Raw genomic sequence first — 12,930 nt, forward strand, 5'->3', positions numbered from 1 at the left:
GCCTTCTTCGACGCCGCTGCCATCTTCATCGGCGCCGCGTATGGCGCCGCCGACGCCGTCTATGGTGCCGCCGACTAGAGGGGAGGCCCAAAGGTTGTTGGATGAAGAAAGATACAGAGAGGAGGCAGAGGAAGGCGAGGTTGATACATCCTCGGATGATTTTGAGGGCATACAGGTGGCTAGTGGCCTGGACACCACACCAGAATGGGAGCACACGTCTGCAAGATCTTCACCTCCTCAAGAGCTGGCTCCCTACCATACGGTCATCAAAAAGGCTGCAGAGCTATTAGACTTGCAGTTGCCATCGGTGGAGTATAAGTCTAACTTGTTGACTGAAGTTCTGCACTCCCCTACTTCCACTTCAGAGCCTTTGTTGCCCTTTAATGAGGCCATGTTGGAGCCTGTGTTGGAGGTGTGGCGGAAACCACTTTCTTCTCCGGCGGTTTCCAGGCAGGTGGCAAGAAGGTATAGGGTGGCGCCTGGTGATCCGGAATTTTTATCTGTGCACCCGTCTCCGGAGAGTCTAGTCGTGCAGGCATCTTGCTCCAAGCATGCTTCGGGGGCTTTCCCACAGTCTCCCACAGACAGAGAGTCTAAGAAGGTGAAGCAGGCTGCTAAGAAGACTTTTTCATCGGGGAGCATGGCCTTGAAATCTTCTAATGCCACATGTTTACTGGGGAGGTATGTGCATGCATTGATGGATTCAATGAAGACTTTGGCCCCTAAGCTGCTGGAGGGCGATAAGGCGTCCTTCTTAGAAGTGGTTTCTGACACGCAGGCCGCTGCCAGACAAGTCATCCAGTCAGGCTTAGATACAGCAGATTCGGTGGCTAGAATTATGGGCTCGTCCATTGCTGCAAGAAGACAGGCATGGCTTCGTTCCTCGGGATTCTCCGCAGATGTGCAAGCCACTTTGGTGGATCTGCCATTCGATGGACAGAAGCTGTTTGGGGAGAAGGCGGATTCTGCACTTCAAAGGTTTAAAGATAGCATACTTTCAGCAAAGTCTTTGGGCCTGCAAGCTCCGGCAAAGGGTTCTGCTTTTAGGAAGTTTAGGGGCTTTGGAAGATCGTCATTTCGCTCCTACCGACAGCCTCAGCAGCAACAACAGCAGCAGCAACAGCAGAATCCCCTCTATAAATCATATAGAGGGAGACAAAGGGGTCGGAGAGGTTCTGGACGTAACCCCTTTTCTTCGTCCTCCTCCTCTGCTCCCAATGAGGCTTCAGGGAAGCAGCCCTAGATCCCCCATCCCGGATCATGTAAGACCTGTGGGGGGTCGGGTGTCCTATTTTCTACGGGGTTGGAAATCTGTTACGACAGACCTTTGGGTTTTGAACCTCGTAGAGACTGGGTACGCCCTTCCTTTTCAGGAGTTTCCTCCCCCTTACCCTCCTTGCCAAGGTTATTGCTCGGAAGACCATCTGCTTCTCCTGCAGGAAGAGGTTCTAGCCTTGCTTCAGAAAGGTGCGATAGAGGTGGTTCCGGAGCAGGAAAGGGGTCATGGATGCTACTCCCGGTATTTTCTGATCCCCAAGAAGGATGGCAGATTGCGTCCGATTCTGGACCTCAGAGTCTTGAACTTCTACCTAAAACAGGAGAAATTCAAGATACTGACCCTTGCGCAGGTTTTTCAGGCGTTGCAGCAAGGAGACTGGATGCTGTCGATCGACTTGCAGGATGCGTACTTCCATGTCCCAATCCTGAAGTCGCACAGGAAGTATCTCCGGTTTACGGTTGGGTTGCAACACTACCAGTTTGCGGTCCTCCCGTTTGGTCTTACTACCGCACCTCGAGTCTTCACAAAGGTGATGGCAGTGGTGGCTGCTCATCTCAGGAGGTCGGGGATTCCAGTATTCCCTTACCTGGACGACTGGCTTCTGAAGGCAGTGTCCCCAGAGATGGTGCAGCATCATCTGCAGGTAACATCTCAGCTGTTATTCGACTTGGGTTTTTCAATCAATGTGCCCAAATCTCACCTGGTGCCCTCTCAACGCAACCTGTTCATAGGGGCGGTACTGGACACTACGGTGTGTCGAGAATTCCCTCCTCCTCAAAGGATTCTCGACATTCAGGAAATGATCCCTTTATTCCACAATGGAGCGGTTGTTCCAGTTCTGAAGGTCCTTCGCCTGCTCGGTCTGTTCGCCTCCTGCATTCTGTTGGTCAACCATGCACGCTGGCACATGAGGGCGCTCCAGTGGTGCCTCCGCAGGCAGTGGTATCAGCACAACGGGGATCTCAGGGAGTCGATCAGGATCTCCAGAGAAGCTGCAGCGGATCTATCTTGGTGGAGCGTGGAGGGCAATCTGTCCCAAGGAAAGCCCTTCCATCTTCCTCCATCGGTGGCCACAGTGATAACGGATGCCTCCACCCTAGGGTGGGGTGCTCATCTGGGGGATGTGGAGATCAAGGGTCTTTGGTCTCCAGAGGAAAGGTTGCTTCATATCAACCTTCTGGAATTGCGGGCGATTCGTTTGGCGCTCAAAGCCTTCCTCCCTTCCCTTCGCTGTCAGTCGGTTCAAGTCCTGACGGACAACACGACCGCGATGTGGTATGTCAACAAACAGGGAGGAGTGGGGTCACATTGTCTTTGCAGAGAGGCTCTGCGTCTATGGTCCTAGGCTCAGGACCATCAGATTTGTCTGATGGCAAATCATCTGGCCGGGGTGCTAAACGTACGTGCGGACAGTCTAAGTCGGCAGTTCTCTGCCGACCACGAGTGGAGACTCCATCCGGAGGTGGTCCATTACGTCTTTCGGACGTGGGGAACCCCTCGGGTGGACCTGTTCGCCACCCGCGAGAACGCGCACTGCCCGTCATTCTGCAGTCTCCAGTTTCTGATGCAGGGGGCGTTGGGGGATGCGTTTCAGTTGAGTTGGGGCTCACAACTCCTTTACGCGTTTCCTCCCATACCCTTGATTCCTCGGGTTCTGAGGAAGATTCGCCAAGACCGGGCCCAAGTTATATTGATCGCCCCGGATTGGCCAAGAAGGGTGTGGTATACAGATCTTCTCCACCTCTCCTCGTGCCCTCCGCTCCGTCTCCCTCTGAGGGCAGACCACCTCTCGCAATCGGAGGGGCAGGTTCTACACCCCCACCTCCAGAGCTTACACCTTCATGCCTGGAGATTGAACGGGGCAACCTGAGTTCATTCTCTCTCCAAGCCTGATGTGGTGGATGTTATTTTATCGGCCAGGCGACACTCCACTAAGTCCATTTACTCCTACAGGTGGTCGAAATTTGTTAAATGGTGTGGAGAGAGATCCATTGACCCTTTAAAAGCCCATCTTTCTGATGTGCTCCAGTTTGCTCTTTTCTTGGCTCAGCAGGGCTGTGCTGTGGCCACGGTCAAGGGCTATCTATCTTTCAGCCTTATCGGCTTTTCTATGCCTTCCAGATCAACCGTCACTTTTTAAATCTCCGGTTGTTCTGAGGTTTATCAAAGGCCTTACAAATATGTTTCCTCCCACTCCATTTGTAATGCCTCAGTGGGACCTTAATCTTGTTTTAACCTTTCTGATGGAGTCCCCTTTTCAGCCTCTACATAGCTGTCCATTGAGGCTGTTGTCCTTTAAGGTGTTTTTTCTGGTAGCCATAACCTGGCAAGGAGGGTGAGTGAGCTTCAAGCTCTTAGTTCCAAACCTCCTTTTCTTACATTACATGCTGAAAGGATGGTTCTCAGGACCAGGGCTGCCTTCCTGCCAAAAGTTGTTACTCCTTTCCATTTGGGACAATCTATTACTCTCCCTGTTTTTTATCCACCTCCTCATCCTTCCAAAGAGGAGGAAAGACTCCATCGCCTGGACCCGAAGAGGGCTGTGAGTTTTTATCTGGACAGGACTAAAGACTTTCGTCTAGATGATCAACTCTTCATTGGCTACGTTGGTCATTCAAAGGGGAGAGCAGTGCACAAGCGCACACTATCGAGATGGATCATTCTTGCCATCAAGATCTGCTACGCCCTGGCTGGTAAGACTCCTCCTGAGGGCATTAGAGCTCATTCGACTAGAGCAAAGTCATCTACATCTGCTTTGGCCCGGGGTGTTCCTGTGGCAGATATTTGTAAAGCCACGACTTGGGCCTCCCTCCATACTTTCGCAAAGCATTATTGCTTGGACTCTAAGATGAGGAGGGAGGGCCACTTTGCGCGCTCTGTTTTGCAAGACTTTTTGGTTTAGGAAGGTGGACACCCTCCTCCGGGAGTGGGGACTGTTGTGGGAATCTATTCACAAGGTGAGGAATCCACTTGCAGATGTATCCATCAGAAGAACAAGTTACTTACCTTCGGTAACGCTTTTTCTGGTGGATACAGTATCTGCCTGTGGATTCCTCACTGGCCCACCCGCCTCCCCGTTGTCCACCTTTGTATGCCATAAGATAAGTCTTGCTTGAAATGCTTGTACATTTGTTGGAAATGCTTGTTTATTTAGCATGCTTCTCCTTTATATACTGTGTATATGTGTTGGTATACTGTATACAGTGTATACTTTGAGTTTGTCGTTTGTTCACCTGTTCGCCTCGAAGGCACGGAAAAAATGGGTGGAACTGACGTCATCACGCCGACGTGGGCCTCTTATGGCTCCGGTGACGTCATACGGAGTCGCGAGCGGAGCCGATGTATTATGACGTCGCCCACGTCGACGTGGAGTGCTGGGGAAGAAAAGTTCCGTGGAATGCTGGCGCAGGGGATATTCACAAGGTGAGGAATCCACAGGCAGATACTGTATCCACCAGAAAAAGCGTTACCGAAGGTAAGTAACTTGTTCTTCTGCCCGTCTAATTGCAAATTTTCGCCCTGTCAGAAGATTAACAAAAAAGCATTGGCATAGCCAACAGTTCTCGCCTTTGGGACCTTATAAGTGTTTAGGCAGAGCTTTTGGCTTTGCCAATGTCTTTAAGCTATGTTGTAGAGAAGTGTGGCTACTGTGCAGTATGTTGAAAAGTTATAATAAAAACGTTTTATAAGCATTTTTGTTACCTTAAATATAACCAAGATGACATTATGTACAACTGAACGACCCTATTAAATAAAGAATATAAATATGTCTTCTAGTTTTTTTGTCCTTGCAGTGCTGGCATATTCTTCTTGCCTGTTCGAATACTCTAGGCAGATGTTAAATGATAGCATTCATTATTGTGAAATATTTAAGCAGTACCTGATGCTGTAGGCATTTTTATAGCAATAAATAGTACACTGTTGCTCAAAAACAAGAGCCCCACTGCATGTGCAGCTGCGTGATAACCTTCGATGAGGCTTATCTGCAATGTTACTGCTTTCCCAAAATGATGGGAAACAGGCCGGAGTTATTTTTCAAATTAAAAAGTTTCGAAACAATTTTTGGTTTGTGTTCGAGGTCAGAGGTTAAGGAACCTTTGTATAACGGGTCAGAAACTCTTGGAAACAATTATGCAGATGCTAACTAGTCCGCCCGTGCCAGATGGAATTCATCCCGTCATATTGTTCACGTGAAAACACTTCGGCCCCAGCCGCCCATATTTAAAGAAACTGTGGACACACCACTTAGCATTTGGCGTTTGTGTAAATAAGGCTGGGCGCTCTTATTTTTCACTTTCCAAATTCACTACACTTGTGCAATACTGCTGTAGCTATATATGTGCTTCACATTACACTGAACACATATTGTCAAACAAAAGACTGTGGTGGAATATTTTAATAGTGATAAAACCCCAAGCCCACATAACCAACAGGTGGCATGAGGACTTGTGCTCCTATCAATTTTTCCAGTCATTTCTGACACTCTAGCTTGAGGTCTGGACATGGACTGTTTTATGAAGACATACACAGTGTGTTCTTCGAGCGTCCAAGCTGACATTTTGACAGCAGTGAATCAAACTCTGCGTCTCAGCAGGTCACATGCACAGGCATTGGCTGCGTCCTCCGTAAGAGGGGGGGCTGGTTTCCTCCATACGTGGGGCAGGAGGGCTATGTCTCCATGGAACGCCTGAGCCTCACGGACACCAGACTAACAATGCAAAGCACGCCTCACCTACCTTGAGTTCTGAAGCTACTGTCATTTCCCCTGGTGGTATTTTTATCACTACCGACCTTGCATGAAAATGACATCAGTCAGGAAAAGTCCCCACCAGCCCACGAAAACAGCAACACCTCGCCCCCTGCCTTCAGCCTCCCCAAGTGTAGCATCTTAAGGTGGAGCAAAAAATGCCCTTTCTCTGTGTCATGTCACTGTGAAGCGAGCAGCTCTCTCCCAATGCTTTAAATGAGAATATACAAGTGCGGGTACTCATGCTATTAGAGTGCCTGCTGCAAACTGTGAAGTGCCGGTACTCTCCCATATAAAGTATTGAAAATCTCGTGCGAAAGGAAGTTGAAGTGCCATTCCTCTCAAATTATAGAAGTTTAGGTTCTCGGTACCTGCCCATTCAAGCACTGCTCTCACCCCATATGAATGAAGCAGTACGCCCTCTTCTTGTGTGCCATATGCTTGTAAAGGAGACCATCCCTTTCTGTTCGTGTAATGGCCTCTAACTAGCCTAATACGAGTAGTGATGAAGATAGTGATGTGAAGAACTGAAAGTGTGCATTTAAACAGAAATTTTAGGGGAGAGGTGAGGCGTAACACCAGAGCTGCCGACGTGGCACTGGGAAACCGGGTTCGAGTCTCGGCATCAGCTCCGCACCCTGTGATTCTGGGGATATAAGTTAATCTCCTTCTCCCGTGCCTACCGAAAATGAACGTGCCTAATGTAACTGGTGCTCATTAAAGCACCCCAATACTTTTGTCGACTTCAATATTTAAACTGCAATAAAGTCACGTTGCATTATGTCACACCTACTTACGAGAAAAATGCTCCAGGATGCCCATGCAATGGGAAGCCACCCAATACGAATGTGTACAGCCCCCGCCTTCACACACTTGCACCTTGATAACCCACAGGTAAAGGCCTTCGTTCAAAGTCGCCCCAACCCTACCTCCCCGAGAATGGGGGTTAGCAATATACAACCCCGAGATGAACGCCACTGACCCCTGCCCACATAGCCACCTCACTCACCCCCAGTAGGAGTCTGCTCGGCATCAGCAGCATGTGCGGAAAGATCCGGGATAGGCTCTGCATGGGGTCTGATTGGGGCACAAGCAAATTCAAACACACTTAAGAAAACGAAAGACAAGCGCGGTCCCGAAAGCGAAAGAGGATTCCACCGGAGCTTGTCTTTATGGGGCCATATGTTTGAAACACATGGCCCTATAAAGATAAGAAACCTTTTGCGACGGGAGGAAAGCAGGTGAGCCCGTCCAAGTGGGCTGTCTGAAAAAGCCAAAGGGAGGCAACATGAAAAGCTCTTTTCCAATGGCTGGCCACCGTTTAGCATAAACGGTGACGCCAGCCAATGGAAAAGAGGGGCGGTAAACGGTGACGCCAGCCAATGGAAAAGAGGGGCAGGGCTTAAAGCCCTTTACTGAAAGTCCTCAAAAACATTAAATCTCGCTGAACAAGCTGCGCATGTGCGCAGCCACGCTAGCCGAGACCTAAAAAGGTAAAGGGTGCTGTTGCCCCTTGCAAATAATGTCACTTTGAGCACTCGTAGGGCATCCCTCATAGAACTGTCCTGCAGTTTTGGCCACTGTAACAGTACCTCTCCCTTTAAAGCCCTTAAGTGTCTGCACTGAATGGATGGCTCTTGTGGTACAACTGCCTTGCAGTATCACCTTTGAATGAGACTTCTGCCATTGAGTTTATGTGGTTCAGACTCTGGGTACAAGGAGATTGAATTTGCTCATTGTGTCATTGATCGATTATAATCATGATGCCCAATGTTTATTATTTTGTACATCTTCTACTTTTTCCCATAGGTGAACACTCTGAAGGAGCAACTGGAACAGGAGATGAGGCGCAGGCAGTCGTATATCAGCCAAACCTTACGAACTGGATTGTAGCAAGCTGTCTTCCCTGCTCCAATCCTGAACAGGATACCAAGTCTATCTGATCGACTGACGACACTGTGAAGACCCAACTGACAGTATCTACTGACAAGCTGTGGAAAGCAGGGCCATAATCTGTATTTACTGACAAGACCTGACGGAACTCTGTATCCATAGACACAACTGCGAAGTCTTAACTGATATCTATTTTGAATTGTAAGAGAGAGGGCCCATTTAAGGATAGGGGATTGAGGGCACACTAGTGGCTGGGTGATTCTTATTGTCTTACAACAGTGGCATATTAAACTCTTGTTCATCCATAAAGCCACCTTTCATCAAGAAGACTCTAGTGCCCCAAAACACACAGTATTATGGTGCCATACCTAGGCATGCCACAGCTTCCTGGGTCTTTGGGCATTGAGTGCATATGTATGTATGTGTCACTCATTCGCACATCCTGCAATCTAGAGGAAATGAAAGGTTAACTTTGCACATCAGTTCGTGTTACTCCTTATCCTGAATCCATTCACCACCTTTCAGCAAATCTCCTTCGTCGGGTTTATTTCAGACACACAGCTGTGACAGAGGACCTTTGCACTAGTTACTGCTTGGGATTTGCCATATAACTGCGCGCAGGAATTAACAGACTCTGCTCCATCCTCACTTCACACGTGCCATACACTGCTGGATTTAAGGATTCCCTTCCTATTTCACTTATTACACAGGGATGTGTGTTGTAATTCTTGAACTAATTTTGCTATCACATTCAAGGCGTGCATACATTCCTGGTTAAATCCCCTCTACATCACATTTACGACATATAAAGCCTAATTTTTGTGGTTGTGACATCTGCCTTTTTACTTTTAACAGCAAGGCATGATGGTTGCTAGGATTAAGCACTCGTCTTTCTCTTCCCACTGATAACACAGCATAGGGCTGCCACCTGCGATCCTAGACTAATGTCCCACCCCTCTTTTCAATCATGTTGCAGGGCTGCAGCATCTGCTAGCATAAAACATTGCAAGCCAAGAAGAGAAACAATGTCTCTCGGGATTAGATTTTGTAGAAATAGATGAGTTGCTAATTTGTTGATTAACTAGCCATGCGTCACAAACTCTGATCCGAGCTTTTCCACTTTACCATATTTTGTGATCTCAGACGAACGGACACATTTCCCCTTATGTCGACTTTGTTATTTGGCTAAAATTGGGAACTCTGTATAAAAATGTGACATGTCAACTAGGGAAACTTACCTAGGCAAGTAACATTGTACATATATGTAAACAGGCAAAAAAATCTGAACAGCAGACAATGTGATTACATATATGTCACACACACACACACACAAAGCTATATTCCACTGTTCGTAGGACAATCATAAAAGCACATAAAACACACAGTTAAAATTCATTATAAACTATAAACATTACAAATAGCAAAATTTAAGATAGACTAGCAAAACATTATACATTTAAAACCACCGTCCTCAGTCAGTAAAAACCCAGCTGTTAACAATCCTCAAATATCATAGTTTTCCTAAGCCGGAGCACTTTCTTCAGATACAGAGCTATCCTCTAGGCAATATGTTCATTCTCCCAAAACTGGAGTCGGATTAACGCTGGGCGACACTGTCTAAAACCTTTATTTTTTTAAGAGAGGCAGTATCCAGACTTTCCATAGTGACACATAAAATTTACAAAAAAACATTACATGAATTGTGGACCGGGCAGATTGCGAGTCACAGGGGCAGGGCAACAGAATTTGTGGCCAATCATTCAATTTAGGGATAGACAATAATCTGTGGACAATGCCCAATCTAAATCTAGTTAAAAGCATTCTGTCGAAGCCACTGGGTACAAAAGTCAGGTATGGCTCCATCCCTAAACAAGTAAGTGTAACTGGTGTTGCGTCACGCGGCGTTTAGATGTTTCATCTGCTGCTCTTATCTCTCCCAATAATAAGAGACCCTCGGATTTTAAGCCCTTTCTAGATGTCGATAACATGGAACTTGGGTTTGTAAAGTATTCCGGATGACCTAGATCAATCATGAAGCTCTGCACATACTTGACCCAGGGAATCTGCTGGGCCCCTTTAAGTCTCACAGTGTCTAACATGATCTCTCTATTTAACTGAGTCTCTACCTTTGACCATATCCTATGCCAGAGAAGTATTGGTTCAAGCTTAATGTCCGATAAGTACGGAAGACCCAACTCCTCATGACAGGCAAAGGAAGGTGTACTTTGGGGGACAGACGAAATGTAAAGCAAAAAAGCATTTGCCACAAGTTGTAGAGGGAGGGTCTTAGCAAAACCCCACACCCCTGCCCCGTACATTGCCACTGATGTACATTTTGCCTTATAAATTTGCAGGAGCTCTACTGGTGGCTTCCTACCCAAGTTCTTTGCGAAGGTGGCAAGGGCACTAGTTGTTCTTATAAACGCAAGCTTTTTAGTGGCTATCGTTTTGGTCCATGTATCATTACAATTAAATAAGATGCCTAAATATGTGAAGCTTTTTGTTTGGGCTATCTTCCTACCCTCCAGGAAGATCTCCATTACCCTACCCCTCTGAACCTCTTGGCCACAGCTCATAACAAGGGTTTTAGAAATGTTGATACTTAGGCCCAAATCCATTATAAAAACTGTCTAAATCCCTCTGAAGCCCATTTTGGAAAATCTTGACCCGTCTTAAGCAGCTCGTCTACCAATCCATTAATATATAAATTAAAAAGGAAAGGGGCCAGGACACAAGCCTGCCTGACCCCCCTCCTAATGGGAAAAGCTTTAGTGCACTCCCCATCCATACCGGACCCTGGCTGGGGCACCGTTGTACAATTGCTGCAGGTAAGCTACAATGTTGAGGTCCACCCCCATGGCTACAAGGACCTCCCACAGTTTACCATGTCTCACCGAGTCAAAGGCCGCTGTGAGGTCCACAAAGGCCAGATATAATCTTCCCTTCTTCGCTCTGGTGTATTTCCCAATTATAATTGCTAAATTTAGACTCTGCTCTATAGTCCCTAATCCTTCCCGGAAACCATATTGTAGGTCAGACAAGACCTTGGTGTCTTCCGCCCAGTCTTGTAGACGTTCCAGGACAACCCGTCCCACCACTTTGACCATTTAATGGAACAGGGAAATTGGTCTATAACATCCTGGATTTTGACGATCCCCCTTCTTGAAGATAGGGATTATTGTGGATTCTGCCCAGGTCTTTGGTAATAGTGTCCTAGCCCTGGCATTAATTACCTGAGTTACTAAAGGACCCTAGAGTTGGACGTTAGATTTAAACAGGTCTACTGGGACTCCATGGGGTCCCGGGGCTTTACCCCCCTGGCTCCGAGAGATGGCTCTGTTGACTTCATCCAAGGTGATTTGCAAGACCTTCTTTGCCTGAGAAATTGGGACGGTAGTGGTCGAGCACAAATCAGAGTCATCCTGGCCTTTATACACATTAGAGAAAAAGTTAACCCATGCATCTTCTGAGATTGCAATCTCGATTAATGGTCTCTCTCCCGAAGAGAGAAACTGAGATCTAACTACACTCCAAAATGCCACGTTGTTTTTCTGGCAGGCCGCGGTTTGCAGTGTTTCCCATGCCTCGTCTCTCAGACAGCGTTTTCGCTCATTGATAGCCCTCCTATACTCCACTCTTGACAATCTGACCTTTGTTGGCGATCTGGGCTGCCTATGCAGCTCAACTTTTAAGTTTGAATGCGCTTGTGTACATTTTTTATCAAACCCCCCCATATCTTTTCGTTTGTTGCGGGTTTGCATCCGGAGTAAGTTACTTACCTCCTTTGATAATTCGAGAAAGGATTGTATAATGCTTTCGCTGGGGGAGAGCTCATTCAGACAATTATCAATGGCGGGTTTGCTATTAGTAATTAACTGCTTCATTAGCCAGTCGGGGTCCACATTTGACCACCGAAGTGAGTAGCCATTGGTTTTTTTCAAGTCTACATAGCCTATAGTTGGATTTCTGTTTTTAAGCTAATTATGACAAAGCATGGGCTGGGCAATCGTTAAACAAAGTGAGAAGTGGTCGTTCAAAGAAATCTCCCCCACCTTAAAAGTAAGCACCCTGGATGCGTAAATTCGAGAAACTAGCATAAAATCAATGGTGGATGCGAGATCTCTGCCATTAAAGGTATGGGGCATAGGTTCGGGGGTAGTTAAAAGATATTCGCAGAGCCCATATATGCCTATGTCATTTTTATCAACTTTATCAAATTATTTTTTAATTAATTAATCGACTTGGGCGGTCATTTCAAGTTTGCGTGTCAACATACCGCCAGCTTTCTTCATTATCTCAACTAGCCACATTGTACATTACTTTTAAGTGATTATACTGTTTGATTAACTCATGTAAGATATAAGATAAAAAGAGAAAAAAGCTGAATCATTGTATCATAAAATGTGTATTCATTAATGTATGTATTGTAAATTTTGACACAATAAAATCAAGGATTTTTTATGTATAGAATTATCAGATATATATAGATATTTGTTCTAATGTGAAATTTTTTTATAATTAATAAATAATTTGATAAAAATAACATAGGCAACCTTGTATGTTATTTGACCTATATGTAACTGCATTATCTGCTGTTCTTTACGTTCAATGTTACTTGCCTAGGTTCTTTCCCCAGTTGATAATAATTTCCTTGTACTCGGCAAGTCCATCTTGTACACAGGGGCCCCCCTGTTTTTTCAAACTTAAAAATGTGACATAGACATTTAGACAATCTTCTCCTTAATGTTGAAAACTGCTACCTTTATAGCTGATACTTTGAAGAAAATGTAGGCTAACAAGACATTCAGTGCCAAAATATATATATATATATATATATATATATATATATATATATAATCTACTGGCGGTCTCGCCAGTAGATAGTTATAGTTAGGACCGTGTTTCCATAGGAAATCTGCAACATTCTATTTGGAATAACTTTGGCGCCGGTTGACGAATCCTCGCGAAATTTTCAAAATAGGTAGGGCGCTCTGCTCCGCTCCTACCCTGA

The 12,930-nt window shown here is 46.1% G+C and overlaps 1 protein-coding gene across 1 annotated transcript in view; it reads left to right on the forward strand.

Moving 5' to 3' along the window:
- LOC146785406 (uncharacterized) overlaps nt 1-12,635 on the forward strand; it is a 2,064,968-nt gene extending 2,052,333 nt beyond the window's left edge. The window contains exon 36 of the mRNA XM_085634420.1: nt 7,836-12,635. Coding sequence (XP_085490546.1) covers nt 7,836-7,919 — 84 coding nt within the window. The 3' untranslated portion in view covers nt 7,920-12,635. The remainder of the gene's footprint in view (nt 1-7,835) is intronic.
- The last annotated feature ends 295 nt before the right edge of the window (nt 12,636-12,930 follow it).

The sequence above is a fragment of the Triturus cristatus genome, chromosome 11 (assembly GCF_964204655.1).
Source record: "Triturus cristatus chromosome 11, aTriCri1.1, whole genome shotgun sequence".
In the NCBI taxonomy this organism is placed as follows: Eukaryota; Metazoa; Chordata; class Amphibia; order Caudata; family Salamandridae; genus Triturus; species Triturus cristatus.